This window comes from Lissotriton helveticus, chromosome 3_1, assembly GCF_964261635.1.
Source record: "Lissotriton helveticus chromosome 3_1, aLisHel1.1, whole genome shotgun sequence".
NCBI lineage: Eukaryota > Metazoa > Chordata > Amphibia > Caudata > Salamandridae > Lissotriton > Lissotriton helveticus.
The window spans coordinates 1,943,136,213-1,943,159,090 of record NC_136061.1 but is presented as its reverse complement, the minus strand read 5'-3'; the positions used below and the strand labels follow the sequence as shown (position 1 = coordinate 1,943,159,090).

The 22,878-nt window shown below is 47.4% G+C and overlaps 1 protein-coding gene across 3 annotated transcripts in view; it reads left to right on the top strand.

Annotated features, from left to right (window-relative positions):
* INTS14 (integrator complex subunit 14) overlaps positions 1–22,878 on the top strand; it is a 171,308-nt gene that overhangs the window by 113,813 nt on the left and 34,617 nt on the right. For all 3 annotated transcript variants that reach the window (XM_078683016.1, XM_078683017.1, XM_078683018.1), the window contains exon 9: positions 2,374–2,507. In XM_078683016.1, coding sequence (XP_078539142.1) covers positions 2,374–2,507 — 134 coding nt within the window. The remainder of the gene's footprint in view (positions 1–2,373; positions 2,508–22,878) is intronic.

Below are 22,878 nucleotides of genomic sequence, written 5' to 3'. Positions count from 1 at the left end.
GACCGCCTTCCTCGAGACGAACGGCTCCCTCGACCTCTCGCAGTCTGGCTTCCGGGCCAACCACAGCACCGAGACCGCCCTGATCGCAGCTACCGATGACATCCGAGCCCTGCTGTACAACGGAGAAACAGCGGCCCTCATCCTCCTGGACCTCTCCGCGGCCTTCGACACTGTCTGCCACTGTACCCTAGTGCAGCGCCTCAGCAACGTCGGAATCCAGGAGAAGACACTGGAGTGGATCATCTCCTTCCTCGCCGGAAGGACACAGAGAGTCCGCCTCCCCCCGTTCAGATCGGAGGCCACCGAAGTCATCTGCGGCGTTCCTCAAGGCTCCTCGCTCAGCCCAACACTCTTCAACGTCTACATGAGCCCCCTCGCAGCCATCGCACGCCAGCACAACCTCAACATCATCTCCTACGCCGACGACACCCAGCTGATCCTCTCCCTCACCAACGACCCAGCCACCGCCAGAGCCAACCTGCACGAAGGGATGACAGAAATAGCCAAATGGATGTCGAACAGCCGCCTGAAACTGAACTCGGACAAGACGGAAGTCCTCATCCTGGGATCATCACCCTCCGCCTGGGACGACTCCTGGTGGCCCCCCGCCCTGGGCAGCGCACCCAAACCCACAGACCACGCACGCAACCTGGGCTTCATCCTGGACTCCTCCCTCTCCATGACCAGACAAGTCAACGCCGTCTCCTCGTCGTGCTTCAACATCCTGCGCATGCTACGTAAGAACTTCCGATGGATCCCCACCGAGACCAGGAAGACGGTCACCCAGGCCCTCGTCACCAGCCGTCTGGACTACGGCAACTCCCTCTACGCCGGAACCACCGCCAAACTCCAGAAGAGACTCCAGCGGATCCAGAACACCTCAGCGCGACTCATCCTGGACATCCCCCGCCGCAGCCACATCTCCGGACACCTGAGAGACCTACACTGGCTCCCGGTCAACAAGAGAATCACCTTCCGGCTCCTCACCCACGCACACAAAGCCCTTCACAACCAAGGCCCAGGATACCTCAACAGCCGCCTCAACTTCTACGCTCCCAAACGCCAGCTGCGATCGACCAGCCACGCCCTCGCCGCCGTCCCCCGCATCCGAAGAGCCACCACAGGAGGAAGGTCCTTCTCCTACCTGGCCGCCAAGACTTGGAACTCCCTTCCGACCCACCTCCGCCTGACCCTGGACCACCTCGCCTTCAGGAAGCAGCTCAAGACCTGGCTGTTCGAGCAGTAGCAGACCCCCTCCCCCCAGCGCCTTGAGACCCTCCGGGTGAGTAGTGCGCTATATAAATGCTTTGATTGATTGATTGATTGATTGCCAGGTCGTGACCTCCGTGGTCACCCATTTGAATGGGTCTCTCAAAGTTGTGTAGTGGGGGCATTCAGTGATTTCTAAGCCATCGCTTTATGCCATTTTGCAGGTAAGTATGTTAGGTCGATACATTTTGTGCATTATATTTCTTACGTGTATGCTTTCTCACTCCTAGCATACACTGTAAGGAGGTCAGGTGGTAGGGCCCGTCCTGCGAGTTCTGACAGTGAAAGCACCGCTGCCCAATATTGTACGATCACTGGACAGGCTCATACTATATGATAATCTGCCTCGGGCATGGGCAATGTGGGCACTTGGGGATAGTCTCTGGGAACATGTGATTAATGCTTATATGTGTGATGTATGTTATATGTAAATAGTTAACCTGAGTGTACTTTAAACTAAGATTCTTTGAACCTTTACGGACCTATTCCAATGCAGTAGATCACTGTTTGTCTGTGAGGTCCTGACCTGACCCACCGTGTTGGACCATTTAACTTTAAGGGCAGGAAAGTTTGTGGTGCGGGAGTCCAGAAGGGTTCTGTGATGCACCGGGATCGCTTGTCTGTTGTTGCCTTCCTTAATAGTGGTTGTAAGGGTGGGTATGCTTCTGGTACAGTTCGTTCTGGTCACCACAGTGTGCCTGTCATGTTTGACATTGCGTTAAAAGTAAGGAATTGACCCTCCTCTGTGCCCTGTTGGCCTCTGAGCTCCTGGAATGTCAGCAAGGTTTTGTGTGCGTCACACAACGTAGTCAACCACATTCTCACATTATTTTAGGCACAGATTGAGCCCGTTTGTCAGTCAATATGGCTGCATATGAATGGTTAGGGAATGGTGGTGTGTTATTTGAATTTGTGGGCCAGTAGTAGGCTATTTTTTAATTACCATTATGATACTCTTTTGCTGTAAAGACCCCAAAGTTTGATAACTCAGCTTTTTGAATTTACTTTCAAGCTGTTCGTGCTGACTGCCTGCAGGGTGTTTGGGAAGAGGTCTGACTGCATTCTGCAAATAGCACTATCAGCCCGTACTATTGTCTCTTCTAGGCCGGAGTGGTACGGGATGCTGTATTCTCAAGCAGACAGTAAGAAGAAATCAAACTTGATGATGTCACTCTTCGATGTAGGTCCGGAACCTCTGCCATGGCTGGGAAAGATTTGGCAGTTGGGACCAATTTCAGGTAATGAAATGTGACTGTCGTGTATAATTTTTGAGGGCACATGAGTTGAGACAGTAATGCTAAGATAGTGGTTGGATGAAGATGGACTGGACCGTATATACCTGACAAGATTTGTTAATTGAAGGTCTCCACAATGTTCAATGACAGTTGATAATTTTCTAGTCTCCATAAGTCAGTGAGAGTAAGGCAGAAGCACTACTATAAAGCCTGCGATGTAACTCCCCACTAGATTAATGATGGGTTCATCAAGGGCTGAAGGAAATAAATGGCAATCTCAAAGCAGTCTATTCTGTTCGAGTTATTGGGGTCGGGCAGTGTGAAAACAAGGTGAACATAAAAATACAATTTCAAAAAATGGCCCCAAGAGTCATATTGTAACTTTGTAAATTTTAAGTAACTTACGATAGCTTTTTATCTCTTTCTGCAAACATGATTCCTTAATACCCTAAATGCAAAATGCTCATCTCTAGCCTTAATTGCAAAGCTCCCTTTTACATTACAGGCTTGAGGTGGTGCTGTGTTGTGACTTGAAATAAGACTACACACTAGCTAATATAATAGCTTGAAATTAAATATTCATGGTCTGCCAAGATGGCCGCCGGGTAAGAGCTCTCGGTAAGAGCTCCTGTGCTGGGGATCCAGATTTCTGGCTTTTATCCCCGTCAGCCGCGAGCTACACCGACCGGAGCATCCCTGCACAAAGAGTAACTGGATTAACAAGTAACTGGTTTTAAAGAGTAACCGGATTCGCTTACCTGCTCAAGGAAACGTGCGGAGGACCCCCGACCCACAGGAGACTGAGACCCGCAGGAGAGGACCGAGCAGTTCCTGTTGTCCGCCTCGGACCCTGAGCTCTCCACTGGCCAGTTAGCGGAGCTCGTTTTTCTGATGACGCCTGCCAGAAGACAGCGGCGGGTGACTGGTGCCTGGAGAGGTCGGTGGTTGGCTTGGGGACGTCGCTGGAGTAGACCACTGCTGGCGCCGGAGAACGGTGAGCAATTCACTGCGACGGTGTCTGCCTGCCTGCGAGCTGCCGGGACTGCTAGTGACTGCTGCTGTGTGCCCTGTCCCGTCCGACTGGCGGTGCGCTCTGGGGCTGGTTGCCTGCACGGCGGTGCCGGAGGAGGTGGGCGCCTGATACTAGTGGGGCGGCCAGGGGTCAGGAGAAGCTGGAAGACAGGGCAGACTGAGCGCGACCGAGCAAGGGCTCCCACGTCCGGTTGGGCGCTTCGCCTGGTGGACTGCTGCGGGACTTCACACACCGGGAGCTTCACACACCGGGAGCTGTAATTTCTGTCCTGATCGCGGAGCGCGGTGACTTGCTGTGCGCACCGGGGAGGGTGTCCGCGCATTAGCGAGATACACCCTGCAGCCAAGGGAGCCCGGCTTCAGCCGGCCTACCCCCCACCCGGCCTATCATCACACCCCTCGAGATATTGGGAAACTCCGTGCGGGGAGGCAAAGGTGGGGCATAGCGGACAGCGGGCTGAACACGCATGGGAGCGTGAGGGCGAACCTACAGACGGGGAGTCTCAAGAGAGAACAGCAGTTCTCCCAGCCTTTGCCAGGAGTGTTTAAGAATGACCGCCTGAATCCACACAAGGTCTTTACATAGCGTTTAAAGAGCTACTACTTTTATTTTTCACCGGCCCGACATTATCGACATTGTCTCCACTGCCTAAAATGGCGGGGGCCATAGCAGGAGCAATAAATTCACCACCACCCCAGATGTCTGCATAGCTGCATTCCATCGAGATCAAGGATCACACAAACGGAGATAAGACTCTCTCCCCTCCCTTCCAAGCAGAAACAAGGAATCACCAACATAGAAGCTGGACTAACTCGACCTGCCCTCAACAGAAAAGGAAACTGATATCTCCAAAAAAGACAACAACAGACAAAGGACTGAAAAAAACCCTGTCTTATCTACTCTCTGGTGGCAGACATCTTGACCAGCCCAGAAACTTCTGAAACTACAAAGAGGTATTTTGTTTTATCCCCCCTCATCGCCTATGTTAAATCACACCTAGACTCCCCCACACAGACCAAACTACAGATATGACTCCCTCCCAGCAAGAGAGGATCTGGTCTTGCTCAAACAGAATCTAGAATCTGACTCTGCCCTCCCTGTGCCTAAAGCAACAGAAACTAACAGAGGACTGCCGTAGCTATCTCCTCTACTCTGGCGGCCTTTTTGGAGTGGTCTGACCCCATCTCTCCTCTCTCCTAATCTCAAGTACTGAGTGTCTACCGTTTATTGTAGTATTATACCTCTACATGTACTTAATGCACTGACGGATACCTCATATATTTCTGGCTGCTCACGGGGGGTATCTCTGACCCCTGCTGCTTTTCTTTTGCACATGTATTATGTATATATACTTGACCTGGTATATCATTAATATTATACCCCTTTATGTATATTACACCCCTCGCACTTTCAATATATTAGTGCACCGTTAACTGCCTCATATTACTAAAACCTACATATCTCTTCACTCTGTATACCTGTATCTTGTTCTAGTGTATCACTAATATTACACCTCTAGACTATACACTGCTATAAGCTGTACCCTTCTTCCTCTATCTCAGTACTGCACCAACTGCTACCTCATACTTTTATTATTATTATTACTATGCTACCTCATACCTGTATTATTACTACTGGTATTTTTATGCCTATTCTACGTCAATCTCCCTTCACATATTTCTGTCTCCATCCTTTGCGGTAAGGTGAACCCATTCCACGCCTCTCCTTGGACTGCACCAATTACCACTTCCTACATCCTGTTTTCGTTGTATTTTGAGTCTGATTGTGATTGTTGTATTTAGATTTTGACTCTGACCATGCTTACAATGACTGCCGAGTCTGATTATGATTATTGTATTTAGATACAGTGATTTAGATTTAGATACATACTACCTCATATCTCTTTTGGACGCTACCTCATATCTCTTTTGGATGCTCACTAGTGTCACTTATGACGCCCTAGCTCCTACACCCAACATTACAGCCTCTAAAATGGAGCGCAGCGGCAAGCACACTTTTAGAATTAACTACCCTTCCACCCTCACCAAAAAAGCCACTAAACGTTTTAAACATAACTTCATGAGGTCGCACCCTGAAACACCCTTTGCCGACACCTATTTCTCACCGGGCAATGGAGCCCTGAATACCGATATCATCTTCTACACCTCACGCAGAGCCCAATGGAGAAAAGCGTTCCTAACCCTACTCACCGTCTCCTCCACCAGGAAAACAACTCATGGCCTAACTCTCTCTATCACACCTTCCCACCTCTTCCCTGGCAGGACTTCCATTACTATCTACAACAACGGGATTGTCCTAATTCAATCCACGGACAAGAACCTGGAACTACTAGACAACCTGTTCCCCAAGTTCAAAGAGCACCTCTCCAATATGCGGACCCCCACCCAGATCTCCACCAGCACTATCACCCCTGACGTCGCAGCCCCCACCTACAACACCTCTACCCCCAGCACCCCAGTAAATGGCCCTCCTGCTGTTAACACCCCACACTCCCCAAGGACAGACACCCCCAGCACCCCAGTAAATGGCCCACTTGCCGTCAACGCCCCACATTCCCCAAGGACAGACACAAATGTCGCCACCTCTTATACTAACTGCCCCTCTAACATGACCCCTTTTACCCCCACTCACATCCCCCCTATCCCTCTCCTCCCTGACATAACAACCCCCACCCGCAACACGTCACCTGAACACACCACCGCTCGGAGTTTATCCCCCCCCCCTCCCATCCCCCCCACGACAGACGCCTCTCCCCCCCCAGCTCCCTCCCCACTCTCACCCACGACACTCCCACACCTGACAGAACAACTCTCACCCACATCACGCCACCGTATGACAACATCACCACTCGGAGTCTACCCACCCCCCCTCCCATACCCCCCACGGCGGACACCTTTCCCCCCCCTGCTCCCTCCCCACTCCCACCCACGACACTCACACCCTCCCAACAACACACACAGAACATACCACCTCCCCTACCTTAGCATCCCCCTCTCTCCCACCTCCTATTCTCAGCCCTCACTACCCTCCGGTCTCCCCCACTGTCTTCAGCCTTCACTCACTCTTCCACTCGCCGGCACCGTCTCCCACTGACGGCACTACCTATGCCTCCCACCCACCGCCTTCACAGCCTACTTCACCCACACCCCCCGCCTACAAACACGCCCACTCTTTGAATGCCATCTCACCCATTTGCACCGCAGAACATCCCAACATCGCTAGTATATCCCCCCCATCGATCCCCTGCCCGCTTTCCAGCTCACTACACAACCATTCACCAATGGCTCTCACCACCTACGCCATCCCCAATGCACCCCCTGACCTGACTTTACCCACCCTCCAACAAGTGAAAGAGGATATTCTACAAATCAAAAAAGATGTCCACGCAATCAAAGACCTTCTCTCATCACAGCCCAGTCCACCTCCCATCTTCCCTCTACCCTACAGAGGACGCACCCGCCCTACATACCCTCGCCTCAAACGACATCCACGCTGGCCGACTATCCCCGTTCGCAACAACTCCAACCGCCCCCGCCGTGTCCCCAACCCATTGTCGGACCGCGACCTATGCTCTCTCCTAAGCTCTTACGGCCCAGGTCCGGTAAAACACATATCCAGCACGCACATCCCCATACCCACAATTCTCACAAACCCTCTGAGGCTCCCAACACTCAACAACAGAGGTTCCGTCCCGAACAACCTCAGAAAAGTTCCCCTCACTCTAGAAAGCTCGACCACCCTTCTCTCCCCCAAACTCAAATGCATCCTACTCAACTGCAGATCGGCCCAGAGACACTCCTCCGACATCGCTGATCTCGTCTCAGCTAGGGATCTGGACCTAGCCATTCTAACAGAAACTTGGCTCACTGAAGCCTCTACCCCGATTATGGACATACTAGTCCCCCCCAACTATCACATCATTAGGCTAGACAGGTCATCGGACAAGACGGGCGGGGGAATTGCATGCATTTTTAGAAGCAACCTCTCCGTTACTAAAATCCCCTCCCCCTCCCTCTCCTCCTGTGAACTCCTCTGCCTCGATGTCACCAGCGAGGGCAAACAAGTTTGTGCTTTACATCTCATCTATCACCCGCCTGGTGACAATCTCATATTCACCCAACAACTCATGGACATGATCACTTCCAATGCCGGTCGGCAGACCACCCAAGTCTACCTGGGTGACTTCAATCTCCACTGGAATGATCAGAAAGACACAGTGGTGAATAGTCTCAAAACTTTCCTTAATGCGCTTGACCTCACCCAAATATGCGATAGACCAACACACGACAAAGGCGCGATACTTGATCTCATCATTGCCAAAGAGAATTCTACACAACTGGAGACGATTCTACCCTGCGACTGGTCAGATCACCACATTATCACCTTCTTTATCAATGAAAAAGTTAAACCTAACCCGGCTCAACCAATCAAAGCCAAAACATGGAAAAGGGACATGAAGAATCTCAACCCCTCTACCCTGCCTCCCCACATCGGCAATCTCCTCCTTCCCCCTTCAGGTGCCTCGGATGTTCAATCACTGACTGACCACTACCTTGAATCTATGAATACATTAGTCAATGAAGTCGCCCCACTGCAACTGAAGAGAGTCTCCACCAAAACTTCTAACCCCTGGTATGACGACAGACTCAATGACGACAGGCGTTCGATGCGAATGGCAGAGCGCACCTGGAGAGCGGACCCTTCAGCATTGCACCTCAAAAGGCTTAAAAACAAGAGAAATGCCTACTTCAGGAAAATAAAGCGCACAAAGTTGGACTTCTTCAGCCGCCAGTTGGACCAAGCAAAAAACAGGCCAAGAAAACTGTTCGAACTAATCAAGACCCAAACAAAGGCACAACCTTTACAATCAAATAGCACAACAAGTGACACCCCACACTGTGAAGACTTCTCTGCTTTCTTTAAGCTAAAGACTGACAACATAAGAAATGACCTCATCGTGGATGTAGGCCGATTCCCCAACCACACCAGAATGGCTAACACTCAACCTAAAAACATGGCATCTTGGCTGTACTTCGATACCTACTCGGAAGAAACAATACACAAACTGCTCTGCACCCTGAAGCCCTCTAATCACCTCACAGACCCTCTACCTGCTAATGCTGTAAAAGACTTCATCCCCTTGCTCCTCCCTCTCTGGACCAAAATAATCAACTGCTCCCTGCAACAAGGCCTCATTCCAGACGCCCTCAAGGTGGGGCAAGTCACGCCTATACTCAAGAAACCTACAGCCGATCCGTCTGACCTAAACAATTACCGGCCCATCACCAATATCAACACCCTGGCCAAACTGCTGGAGAAATGTGTCCAACTCCAACTAACAAGACACATTGACCAATTTGACCTCCTCAACTCTCATCAATCAGGCTTCCGAGCGAAACATAGCACGGAAACAGCTATGACACACATAATTGATGACGCCCTCCAAATTCTTGATCGCAATGAGTCCTGCCTCCTCATCCTTCTTGACCTCTCGTCAGCATTTGACACGGTCAAACATGAGAACTTGCTGGAGCTGCTAAGCACTAGAATGGGTCTATCGGGAACGGTTCTCAAATGGTTTTCGTCCTTCCTGCACAACCGGACTCAGAAGTTCAAGATCGACAATGTGCTATCTGCACCTGTGCCTGCAGATCTAGGTGTTCCACAAGGATCCTCCCTCTCCCCCACATTGTTCAACCTCGTCATGGAACCGCTCGCCACCTTGCTCCAAGCTTCTAATGTCCAATTCCATATGTACGCCGACGACACACAACTGTACCTAAAGCTTCAATCCCCGGAAGATATCAAACATCTGAATTCCACGCTTATTAACACTCAATCTTGGCTAGCTGATAATCACCTCAAACTAAATGCTCTGAAAACTGAGTTCCTTCTCATCTCACCCCCGGCGAAAATTTCCACCACCCAAACATGGCTCAACAACCTAACAGCACTCAATGTCCAACCCACCATCGTGGACTCAGCGAAATCCCTGGGCATCACACTGGACGCCAAGCTCAACATGCAGCAGCACGTCAGCAAAGCCACAAAAACAGCTAATTTCCAAATCAACACACTGAGGAAAATCAAACCCTTCCTCCCTGCTGAAGACTTCCAAACTGCTGTACAAGCGTTAGTCATCCCTCGAATAGACTACGGAATTGTGGCCCTCAGCGGACTCCCGCTATCCACAACAGCACCCTTAAGAGCCTCCCTGAACGCTGCCGCAAGACTCATCACTGGCTCAAGAAAACATTCGCATATTTCCCCAGACTTAAAGTCCCTAAAATGGTTGCCTTTTGAAGCCAGAATACAACTAAAAATTGCAGTTATGACACACGCGGCCGTGCACCACAATGCACCCAACTACCTCGCTCAAAAGTTGTCTATATCAGAGGTTCGAGATCCAATACAAGCTCAAAAAATCTACTCCTGAAACCCCGTAGATTCCGGAAAGAGAAAACCTACAAGCGCTCCTTCTCAGGAATGGCACCCAGGATCTGGAATGCGCTCCCTCCTGAAACAAGGCGTATCTCCTCCACTGCACTCTTCAAGAAAGAGGTGAAAACCATCCTTCTGGCCAAGATCTCCTGAACCTTATAGGTGTTGGATCAGAGACTCTGCATTGCCTTGTGTCAATGCTCACCTTGTCCTTTGGCACTATACCTCTACTTGATGACTATACTAAAACACTGGTATAAGCCTTCCACACACCCAAGTTGTACCTGAACACCTCTGTATTGGGATCAATGACTTGTGCCGTCTCATATTACTTGTTTACCTGGCTGCATATTGATATGTTTTATGTATGTTATTATGATCCTTTCATGTTGGTGACTACTACATTGCTCCCACTACCTCTGTTCATTCCTACTGCCCCTACCTTGTCATTGTGAAGCGCTCTGATATCTGTAAAGATCTTGTTCGCGCTATATAAAACTTTGAATAAATAAATAAATAAATAAAATATAACGTGCATTAACTAAATTATTGAATTATTACATGTTTTCATCCTTATCGTCTCCATGTAAAGGCTGTTCTGCACCTGCTATTGATTGGTTCACATCTTCAGCACTTTCCCACTCAAATCCATTTGTAAGCTCATACAACTGCTAGAAAAATACATTGACCATCTCTTTTTATGGTATCTGAATAGCTTTCTAGAAGGTCCTTCAATGATGATCCCAGTCTCTGCAAGCAACATTCTCCAGTTGGAGGAATAGTGTAGCCTTCCTTTGGGGTCTTGCATCTGTCCGAGGTTACTGGGGATTCATTGTCAAGAATGTTATTTACAACTGCTGTTCAAGGGCCACATTATTATACTATAGGACAGCCACCACCTCCTCCCTCTTCCTCACCCCTATGGGTTTAGGGCAGTGTCAGACTTACCTCTTTCGATTCATGAATGTGATAGAGCAGCTCCTCACTTTGGATGTCACCTTGCTTGCCCTGGGTAACTGCAAAAGGGTGGCCATATGGATAGTTAGTGGTCTCCATCCACTGAGATGTTTGCTAGTTGGTCTGTGCAGTCAGCTGGGCCTTGGTTCTATTCCCGTGGATCATGTCAGTTGTCTTGGTAGGCATAGGTCTGCTTCTCTGGGTCTGAAGGTACATAAGGTAGATCAACCCAATAATAGACGTGGGATATGGGTATTAATGTTGAAGAGAAGGGGTTCCACATGGAAACCTTTTCAAGATTTGTTCAACATAGCTTTGATTCACTCATTTGGAAGCATCAGAGACGCATACAATAAATGGTGACATTGCCTGTGTTGTCAGCAATCAAATTTTTTTATTCTTTCATACAGAAGGGCATTTAGTTTATCGAGCCTTAAACAGCAACATTTTTAAAGTGCCTTAGAGCGCTGTGTTGTTGGGTGAGTGTGTATATAAAATTTAAGAGGAAGCCACATTTATTAGAAGTCAAGGAGTATGAATGAAAAGTCCAGCAGTCACAGGCTGTGGGCTTTATAGTATCAACATTTTGACCTCATATATTAGAAATGTGTTGGGATTTAAGGCTATTTTGCCAATTGTTAAACGTGTGGATCTTTAAGCAGGCTTATGAAAGCAAGGAATTTTCAATCTATATCTCAGCTAAAGGTCTGTTATTTATAGATGCCAAGAAACCACTGGTGAACGTGCACGCTATAAGACGGAATAACATAACAAATGGAAATGGCATTCTCTGGTTACTAGAACATAATTAAAGGACATGCTATTTGTCTGAAAGACAAACCACAACAAGCTAAAATACTGTTATGTTTGTGACATATGTAGCTGTTGATGCACATGTTGTGCATTTTCCTGACATGTAGTGTTGGGCTCGGACATGTGCAGCTTGTTTTCCTTTGAAGAACTCCTCAAGTTATGAGATCTACTGACTCCATCTACTATTGGTAATCTATACTGGCATCCGCTCCATTGTTAGATTGTTTCTTTTCCACCAATAAGCTCGGGCATGCTTGTATAGAGCTCCAGGTCGCCGCCTTTGAACTTCTCCATACCAGTTGAAAAGAAGAAACCATATTCTGCAAGATCTTCTGTGTCGTCGCGACCTCTGTGGGGCTTGGCAACCATGGCCTATAACCCCTCTGCTCAGTCCTTGATAATGCAGTAATTGTATTGGAAAAGGCCCCCTTCCAGTACTGCCCACAGTGTTGAGCAAAGTAGAGCTGAACAGACCTCCATCAGCTTTGCAACATCTTTCTGTCTTTGGAGTGCAACAAGGCCTCCTACGTGGCCTGTCTTGCCTTCTGCTCTAAGAAAACCTTGACGTACAGAAGCAATCAGCGCCTTGCTCATCCCACAGTGGTGTAGTGAGAACTGGACGATACCTTCAACCTCTTCGGTGAACTTGCTGTTGAGGTGGAATGACCTGGACTGTCCAAAGAGCAGGCCATCCATTTTAGCACCGAGGCCTGCTCACAGTCACACTCTGAGACAGAGGAACCTCACCTTATTGAAGTCCATCCAAAGAAGACATCTACCATGAGTACCTCCTCCACCCCCACTCCAACACCGCTCTTAGGCTGAGCGCCGCCCCCAAGGGTATCCGGTATCGAGCCCAGAAGCAAAGTGCCAAGCTTCTGGCTGGCCAGCCACTGCTCTAGGGCCATGGCCAGCATCTACAGAAGGCTTCAGATCCCATCCTGATCCAGCTTTTGGCACCGAAACAGCAGTCCAAGACCTAGCATCCAGCGCAGACGGCAACCTGAATGCCGATCGCTTCCACTGCGCCAGACTCTGATCCAAAGACTCTTTCGGCACTAAAAAAATCATTGTTTCTGGTCGGGCAAAAACTTTCCTTGGTGCTAAAACAGATGCTGAAAGCTCCATCCTTTGTGGCTTCTGACATCCAAAGCAGTTGATTTAGCAGCGCTTGCAGCAAGAGCTCGATACCAAGCGAAAGCGAATCCTAATACATTCACAGACCAGAAGGACCTCAAGCGCATTTCCCCCAAGGCTCAAGGCAACATTTATCACAAAAAGAAGCTGACTTTTATGTAAGCTGTCTGCTTGGACCACCAACCTCTGGACCAAGCTAAGAAGCTCCAGAATCCGGGCACTAGCCCATTTCAAGCCAGACCCCAACTTCCTCCTCCTGCTCCTCCCCCCTCCACCACTTCATACTTCCCCTCCACCACCACAGGGTCACCTCCCTTACCTGGGGATTTCCCACACTCCTCACTTGAGGGGGTCCTATCCCTTGGACCCTATGAACCAGCTTTCTACCCCCAGCCACATGATGACCCCTGGAATGACTATGATGTAGATTCACCTGGAGACAGTGACCCGGGCCTCTACCTTGCTAAGCCATCCTCCCAAATGGCACCACCTCCTACCATGAGGTCCTTCAGCGGGTTGCTGTTCACAAGGCGGACTTAAATCAAATGGAAGAGGACAAGGATTTTGTGTGGAAATCCTCTCCTCCATGCAGCACTCCCTCCAGTTTCAACCCAGGCTCAAGGGCATGTTAAAACACCGTTCCTGACATATTCAAAGAGCCGGTCAAGGCCAGATTGGTTACTCCTGGAGTGGACAAAAAGTACAAGCCATCCCCCATCAGTTCCTCCTTAAATCCAGGGCTCCGCAAAACAGCCAATGAAGAGGTGCTGTGTGTTCTGGTATATACTACAGCAAAGACTGTACCCTAAGTTGTGCAGTCTTCCACAGGAGGAACCGTCCCCATCGGCTTGCAAACTGTTAATATTCTGTTCTGTTTTTTGTGTGCAATCCAGAACGGAATCTCCTCCTGTTTGACAGAAACTTTGCTTATTACTGCATTTTGTGTTTGTGGGCCTCATGCCTGGGGTAGTCAATTGTGGTTATGCAGCTTGTGGTCTGCACATGGTTGAGTGTTAGTGTTTGAGTAACAAACTGTGTAAGACATCTGTATAGTGTCCGCACCTGTGCTGCTGATAAATTATAAACATTAGGATGCAGTATGTATCCGGTTCAGACTGGCCATGTAGCTCCCTCATTGCTAAGGGGACCTAGTCTAACGTTTTCTGTTGTCTACGGTAGGGCATCATTAAACTAATTGATATGTTCTTGGTATGTTAGAGGTATCTCTATTTCTTCGTATGGTACATACATTTCTGGTATATCACCCACCTTGTAGATGTGAAATAACCTTGTTGTGTTGTCTGCAGCTGGGAATGTAACCCAAAAATAGAACACCTCTGTCCTATCTGCTCCATGAGCCACAACCAGATGGTGACATCTCCACCCGCAGGTGCGAAACCATGTTGTAGTACTTTCTGAGTAACTGCATTTCTGCAGTTCTCAGTGATAAGTCCTCTATCTTCAGACATTCTAAATGAATTCCAGAGTAGGTAACACAATGGGAATGGATCCTTTGAAGAGTTCAAGCTTGAACAACTTACAGCCAATACATAGAATTTTCCTACTCAGCTGAGGAGGATAGTCCCTACCACCCTGGACGTCTCTGGTTAGGAGTTAAGTAGGAGTCTCTGAGAATGCACAAGAGAACTACTCAGGCAATCTCCCCCCCCCCCCCATATCTCACCACCCCTGATCTAGAACCATTTTGCTCATGCTCTTTCTCAGAGAAATATGCAAAGAATACACAGAGGGGCATTTTCAATATTTATTGAACCATAGTGATTCTTGCGTAGAATATATGTGCAGCAATGACCAACAAAAAGAAGTAGATAAAAGTGATTAGCAGTGTAAGGACAGTGAACAGAATGAACAGTTCAATCTTGCTAAAACAATGTATATATGCAAGTATATAAAACTGTATCTAATACTCCAATTATGCGTTCCCTAATCTACATGCCTAGGGTGTATACATGTGTTCTGCCAACTATCCCCCCCCATCGGATGATCCAACCCCCATTACCTGAAGGGAAAATATGTAGGTCCCTGTCTTGGTCACAGGTTGGACCCCCCCCCCCCCCTGCAGAGGTATCAGCAAGCAGCTGGGCTGAGTTTCAGCATGTAGTGACCTCGCAATGACAGCAAGTGCTCCTCTGTCTAAACCCGGAAATGCTAATTTATTTATAACAAAAAGCATCCTGCCCTGAGCCCAGACCTTAGTCTGGCTGTCATTGTTTATTTTCTATAGATGGCTGCGTCGCAGCATGGACGAACAGCAATCACATTCGTACAATGTATGTTCAGACCCTGTACGGATGTTCAAGTTTCGTGATTGTGTTCTTACGAAGTAGAATTTGTAAGCAAATGTAGTTTCATGGAAACTTATCTTGCACTGTCACTCATGCAAATGTATGTTAAGTCGGTGTGTGAAGGAGAAGGCAACTTAAGAAAAATTGTACATGTAAGATGGCAGCGGTTCCCACTTGGTCTAACTAAGACACTTGACACAGTTCCTTGTGGATGCCCTTCAAATCCTTAGACCAACCTTTTTTTTTGTTGTTCTGCTGTGGTGCCATTCTTTTAAAAGCGGAATTTGTTGGAAGTACATTTTAGAAAAATACTTCTTACCCATGATAATGTTTTTTTTCTGATTAACACTGGTCCTTCTTTTATCCACATTACAGATGGGAATTTTCCATGCTCTTTCATTTGGTTAAGTTTTTGTCTATCACTTCACCTTCTCACTTTGCTCTGAATTGAGGTACAACAGATGCCATAGTCTAAAAACATAATCTTTATGGAGGCGGATGATCTTTCATAGGTTGACCTTTGTGTAGCTACATGCCCAGCATCACACTGGTATCACTTGTCAGTGACCAGGTTAATTTATACAACAAAATTCCAGACAAATATTTATCTATTGTACACTATTTTAGGTCCGTTACAGATAACTTCCTTATCCCACACCCAATATTTCCTTCAGTACATCATGGTGGGTCTAGAAAAGAAACAGTTGGGGGCTGCCTGCATCTGTCTTGACTAAGTCGAGCGTTCCTGTGTGAGGATTCAGAATGGGAATCCTCTAAAAGGAGTGGGGCTTTTGGAGGCATACTAATGCCTAGAACAGCTTTTGGCAGGCTGGTATAAACTTTTCTGAACTATAATCTTGCATTTTGTATGTAATTCTGGAGAGATTTTCACACAAACCTCTTTCCTCAAATTTGTCCAAACAAATGGCATTCCCCGGATGTCAAAATCATTTGTGGTGTAAGCCTTTCATGTGAAAAAAAAAACAGAATTCCCCCTCCCTCTGCAGTCACTCTATTGAAGGATCACATTCATTCCTTTATTTATGATCATTGGGCAAACCATGCATACCTATGTTGTTTGTGAGTATAATCCCTCACACCACACCATCGCTCTCCTTTCCTCTAACCCTCATCCATCTTTCTTTATTCATATTAGTACCTTACCCATATGCAAGCATATCTATCCCAACTATCTGTTACCAAGCATGTCTGTGCCTACCTATACAGAAATAGCTTACACACTACTAACACTGCCTGTACTCCGGTTGTGTTACTCCCTAGTAGATATAGGTATATTCTACACCTCTACCTATGCCCTAGTAACTCTACCTCACGTTTGAGTAAAGAGGTTTTTCTTTTGAAAATTCACCAAAATTGAGGTTCACCAGCTTGCAGTCATGCTGGTTTTATTATTATTTTGTTTTTCTCTGAAAGAAGCTCTAATTAGAGTTTGAGATTTTAAAGACATAAGCGTGGTTAAATAAAATAAAGAAACAAGCGAGGAGCTGCGCCTTTGATTTAGCCCAGAACTGTTCTAGGCTTTTGCCTTCTTGTTTTGTGACACCAGCATTAAAACACTATAACAATGAACAGTTGCAGTGCTTTGAATTAACAGCAGTTGTACATAAGTTTGTGCTGTTAGGTATTATGTTGTAGGTGGAACAGTTTCCAAGTAAAGAACATGGTCAAATATGATGAGAAAAATACACTGCTATTTCACAGGTTTGATTCCCCTTGCATCCCTCATCTTTCATCCCTGAGGTCTATCCGATGAGTACCACTGTCATGTATTTATTTATCGTAATGTAATTTATGTAGCACACATTTGCAAAGCTTCATGGTGCTGAAGAGGAGAAACCAACAACTGTAGAAGGGTTTGGACCCTAATCAGTGAGGCTGAGCCCCAATATCTCAAAAACCAAAACAAGTGCCAACACTGATCTGTTATTCTCTTTTCAGAATTGGAACATCGAAAACAACAATGTAACCACGGAAAATCAAATTCCATCTGAATTAATCAAAATTTATTTTTCAATCATTAAACAAATTCCATACAAAATACACGATCACATCTTTAAAAACCTTTTGTGAAGATAACTCATCCTCATCTCACACACATACCAATCCTTTTTCTTCACATTCTTACAGGTTTAACATTCACATCATTTTCAACACTCATTCAACCCACTTATACCACACCAATTACACAATATTCTCAATCACACTTCCCTGACATAAACCCAAAACCCTAGCCCACTTCCCAATACAGTTTTCAAAAAAAGTTGTCACAATTCAATTACAAGAACAATCAAAAAACAAGCACTGGCGTTGCCAATAGGTCTCGCAGTAGGAAAGTTGGAGCTATTGGTTTTGTAAATGACAAAGCCCTTTATGTTTTTAAAATGAAAACAAAAATAAAAGGCATTGTAATTTGCAATTGTAATAGCTCAAACTCTCGGGAATGCGAGACCTATTACATTGCAAATGCTTGTCTGTATGGGGATTGCTGAGAAATGTACACCGTACGCTGGTTTAGATGTAAAAGATTATCTTTGATAACTTTATTCGGTCGCCACAGACCATAAAAGTACAGATAAAATACATACATACAAACACAGATAGCTAAAACAATAAATAGCATGTCCAGTAATTTACAGCTAAGAATAGATTAAACCTAAATAGTTATCAAGATAGGCAAAATAAAAACTAGAGATAAACATAATTTATACTACCAGCGCATTCAACATTAGACCGTTATACCCCCGGACATAGTTTCAATAATCTGGAATGCGTCAACCACACACTACCCAAGAATTTTGCAACCCCACAAATCATGATGGAGGATGAACTGTCCGTAGAGAGAACACGTAGTGCCTGATTGTGGCACCTCAACCCAAGTTCCCTGCAAACTGGTTTCAACCAAAGTTTCCGGGCTCCTTTGTAAGCTGGGCAAGCAAAAAACAAATGGGCCACAGACTCCTTAGGTGCCGCACAACCTGGGCATGCACACTGGCGGGCACCAGGGTTTGACCACCTCGCCGTAAACTCGTGCACTGGAAGCGTCCCATATCGCAGTTTTAGGTATAACGCACGATCTAGGGGTTTAGTTATCAGATCGAGGAAGGGCTCCCATTTCCTCACACACTTAAATAACAGGAATCGGTCCGTGAGTGGGCCCCCATCCGCAGCCCTCAGCGCATTATTCTGGACCCAGTCCCAATATAGCTTTTTAATCATTTCCTTGGGCGGTGGCAATTGTGACTCCCATGCATCTCTTAGCCCTAGGTTAAGAACCAGGTCTTTCAGTTTATTCAGCCATACTATTTTTTTGCCCGTGTCCAATAACAGAAGATCGTCCAGCCCTTCAGCGTATTTTGCAAGCTCGGCAGTTATCAAAGATGTAAAAGAACACACGTGCGCCTCCACAGTGGAGCATCTATCCCCAAAGCCAAGATGTATTGTTATGAACGAACTGGCACTTAAACTGTATAAATCTACAAAAGGTGCTTTAAAAAACACCTAAAGAAATATTAGTGCCTGCTTCGTTCATGCACCAAACAGAGGCCTTGAACTAAAGTCCCATGTTATCGCTCACCCTCCCATACCCACCTAAATAGCAATCCCAACATGGATCCGATCGGCAAGCACACACATAAAATAAACTATCCATCCACACTCACCAAAAAAGCCGCTAAACGCTTTAAACATAACTTCCTGAGGTCCCGCCCTGAAACCCCCTTTGCCGACACCTACCACTCACCGGTCAAGGGATCCCTGAATACCGACATCATCTTCCACACCACACGCAGAGCCCAATGGAGAAAAGCGTTCCTCACCTTACTCAACGTCTCCACTACCAGGAAATCAGCTCATGGCCTTACTCTCTCCATGCATCCTCCCAACTCTTCCCAGGCAGAGCTACCATTACTATCTACAATAACGGGATAGTCCTACTTCAATCCACAGATAGGAACCTGGACCTACTAGATAACCTGTTCCCCACTTTCAAGGAACACCTCTCCAATCCGCGAACCTACACTCATATCACCTACGGTCCTACCACCCCTGACTTCACAGCTCCCTCCACCCATAACACCTCTAACGTATCTCAGCACCAGGTAGCTAACACACACTCCTCACTCAGAGACACACCTACCACCCCAGACTTCTCAGCCCCCTCCCACAACCCTTCTATCCCAGTTCAGCACCAGGTAGCTACCACACACGACTCAAGCACAGACACAGATCTCTCCCTCTCATACACCACTCGCACACCCACCCCCCCTACTAACCCTCGGACATCCACGCATACCATTAACACTCCCCGCTCCCCTGTCATCACAGCTCCCACCCACAACACATCTAAACTTGCTCAACACCAGAACGACACTGACAACGACAAATCCCGCCCGTTATCCCCTCCCATTCTCAGTCCCCACTACCCTCTAACTAACTACGCAGAACACATCTTCTCTCTTAATTTAACTCCCCCTTCCCACAACAGGACCATCACCAATCCCACTCCCCCCCCCCCACTCTCAGCCCCCATTACCCTTCCTGCACCCCCACCACCGCTCACATACATCCTTCCTCCACCTTTATCTCGCCGCCTACCACTAATGCCCTCACTCATACCACCAACCTCCTCCCCACCTCTTCCACACCCCTCCCGCCCAAACCCTCTCTCCTCCCTAACACCATCCCGTACACCGACACAACGGAGCCCTGCACGAACACCAGCCCACTCCCCGACATGCACGCTAATTCCCTGGGCAGTCATTCAACTCTGATCTCCACCCCTACCTCCAACACTTACCCCACGTTGGACATGATTATGGCCACCCTCATTCAGATCAAAGAAGACATACACAACATCAAAGTACTACTCCCCACACACTCCATACACCCCTCACACACCTCCACCAACAACCGCCCTCGTCGCCCCTACCACACCTCACGAACGTCCACCTCCCCTCCCAACATGTCCCCCACCCTTCCGGCGGACTCTGTCACTCAACACTCCCCACACTGGACTTCAATCCCTGCTCGCAATCGCAACAACCGCCCTTGGCGCACAAGCAACCCTCTCTCGGACCTCGACACACTCACCCTCCTCCGCTCCTACGACACAGCCCTCCAAAATAACACATCCACCACGCACCTCACCATTCTCACGATACACTCAAATCCCCTTAGACCCCCCACACTAAACAGCAGAATCTCCATCCCTAATAACCTTAGAAAAGTCCCTCTCACTCTAGAACCCTCTACCACCCTCTACACACCCCGTCTCAAATGCACTCTTCTCAACTGCAGATCGGCCGCGAAACACTCCGCTGCCATCGCTGATCTCCTTTGATCACTGGACCTTGACCTAATCATTCTGACTGAAACCTGGCTTACTGAATTGTCGTGTCCGATAATGGATATTCTGGTTCCTCCCAACTACCACATCATTAGACTTGACAGGTCCGGCAAAATAGGTGGTGGAATCGCATGCATCTACAGGAACAACCTCTCTGTTCTGAAAGTCAACTCCACCACCCTACCATCCCCAACATCCTGTGAATACGTCTGCCTCGACATTATTAGTGAGGGCAAACCGATATGCTCTCTTCACAGCATTTACCACCCACCCAGGGACAACCTTACCTTTTCCCAACAAATCATGGATATGATCTCAACGAATTCCGGGCGGCCGCTCACCCAAATATACCTTGGCGACTTCAACATCCACTGGAACGATCGCAATGACGCAGTGGTAAATAGTCTCAAAATTTTCCTTGATGCCCTTGACCTCACCCAGATATGCAACAGCCCGACCCACGAGAAAGGCTCGATCCTCGACCTTATCTCCAAAGAAGACTCTATCCAACCCGAGTCTATCCAACCCTGTGACTGGTCAGATCACCATATTGTCACTTTCTTCATCAATGAAAAAGTTAAATTTAACCCGGTTCAATCCTCCAAGCCCAAAGTCTGGAAAAGAGACCTGAAAAAGCTCGACCCAAGCACTCTGCCTCCTAACAGCTGCAATCTCCTACTTCCACCTACCGGCGCTACGGACGTCCAATCCTTGACTGACCATTATCTCAATGCTATGACCTCAATAATTAACGAGGCTGCACCTATGCAGCTAAAAAGAGTCTCTACTAAAACCTCCAATGCATGGTACGATGGGAGTCTCAATGATGATAGACGAGACATGCGAATGGCAGAGCGCACCTGGAGATCAGCTCCCTCTGCACTGCACCTAAAAACTCCGAAGAAAAAGAGAAATGCCTATTTCAGGAAAATAAAACGCTCAAAATCAGATTTCTTCAGCCTCCAGCTCGACCAAGCAAAAAACCGTCCGAGAAAACTGTTTGAACTAATCAGAACGCAATCCAAGGAACAACCCCAACCACTCAGCACTGTGCGTAAAGCACCTTCCTGTGAAGACTTCTCCGCCTTCTTTGTCCAAAAAACTGACAACATAAAGAGCGATCTCCTCATTGACGCAAGCCTCTACTCCAAACCCCACTGCGTAATACCCACTGAACCAAAAAACAATGCCTCATGGTCATCCTTTGGCACCTACTCTGAAGAAGAAATTGGCAAACTGCTCAGCACCTTGAAACCATCCAATCACCTCACTGACCCCCTTCCTGCTAACGCCGTTAAAGAGTTTACCCCCTGGCTTCTCCCACTCTGGACTAAAATTATCAACAGCTCACTTCAACAAGGAACCATACCTGACTCCCTCAAAGTTGGGCAAGTCACACCTTTACTAAAGAAACCTACAGCCGACCCCTCTGATCTGAACAACTACCGTCCCTTTACCAATATTCCCACTCTCGCCAAACTGCTGGAAAAATGCGCACAACTACAATTGACCAAACACATTGATCAGTTTGACCTCCTCAACCCTCATCAATCAGGCTTCCGAGCAGGGCACAGTACAGAAACTGCTATGACCCACATAATTGACGACACACTTCAAATGCTAGACCAAAACGACACTTGCCTCCTCATCCTTCTTGATCTCTCTTCAGCATTCGACACCGTTAAGCATGAGAATTTACTCTATCTACTAAACACAAGAATGGGTATATCTGGAACTGTTCTCAAGTGGTTCACTTCCTTTCTACACAACAGGTCGCAGAAATTCAAGAGCAACAACACGATGTCCTCGCCAATACCTGTATCGCTAGGCGTCCCACAAGGATCCTCCCTATCACCGACTCTGTTCAACTTAGTCATGGAACCTCTCACCACCCTCTACAAGCATCCAATGTACACTTTCACATGTACGCCGATGACACCCAACTTTATCTCAAACTACAATCCCCCAAAGACATTTTGCTCCTGAACTCAACGATCAGAAGCACTCAATCCTGGCTTGCCGATAATCATCTCAAACTCAATGCTCTGAAAACAGAATTCCTTCTGATCTCACCTCCACGAAGATCTCTACCACTCAAATTTGGCTTAAACACCTAACCGCACTTAATGTCCAACCCACCATTGTGGACTCAGCAAAATCTTTAGGGATAACACTCGACACCAATCTCAACATGCAGCAACATATCAGCAAGGCAACTAAGGGAACGAATTTCCAAATAAATACTCTGAGGAAACTTAAACCCTTCCTACCAGCCAAAGACTTCCAAACTGCAGTACAAGC